Raw genomic sequence first — 454 nt, 5'->3', positions numbered from 1 at the left:
TGATTCACCGAGAAGCATCAGGGGCTATGTACTTTGGCCAAAAAAAGTATGGTGAGAACAGAAATAACCCAACAACTTGATATCAATAGTCTTTGAAAAATAAGTAGTTTCAGAAGTTAGGTATGAAGTGCTTAGTAAAGTGTATGTACCAGTCATCTTCAAACTTTCTTTTATTCTCTTGGCAGTCTTAAAATTGATTCTCTTAGAAGGTTGAGAAAACCAGAGAGAAGCATGAGCGATGACAAAGAAAACCAAAGGTATTTTTAAATAAAAAAATTCATTTAACAATTGTGGAAGTATTTGGGGTTTCTTGTGGCATTTACACTTTTCTCTCCCCTGTTTTTCAAAATGCACGTGAGCTGTCTATTCTGCAGAGAGCTAGTAACCACAGAAACACTATGTGACTTGTTAAAGTAAGTGTTAGCCTTATGCTGCTGTAGTAAAACTATATGTA

The 454-nt window shown here is 35.0% G+C and overlaps 1 protein-coding gene across 1 annotated transcript in view; it reads left to right on the top strand.

Moving 5' to 3' along the window:
• The window catches only part of UBXN2B (UBX domain protein 2B), a gene marked incomplete at its 5' end in the record, with an annotated part of 13299 nt that overhangs the window by 2400 nt on the left and 10445 nt on the right, over positions 1 to 454 (top strand). The window contains one exon of the mRNA XM_010177193.2: positions 186 to 257. Coding sequence (XP_010175495.1) covers positions 186 to 257 — 72 coding nt within the window. The remainder of the gene's footprint in view (positions 1 to 185; positions 258 to 454) is intronic.

This window comes from Antrostomus carolinensis, unplaced genomic scaffold (genome assembly GCF_000700745.2).
Source record: "Antrostomus carolinensis isolate BGI_N321 unplaced genomic scaffold, ASM70074v2 scaffold22100, whole genome shotgun sequence".
Taxonomy (NCBI): Eukaryota; Metazoa; Chordata; class Aves; order Caprimulgiformes; family Caprimulgidae; genus Antrostomus; species Antrostomus carolinensis.
This window is presented reverse-complemented; position numbering and strand designations above follow the sequence as displayed.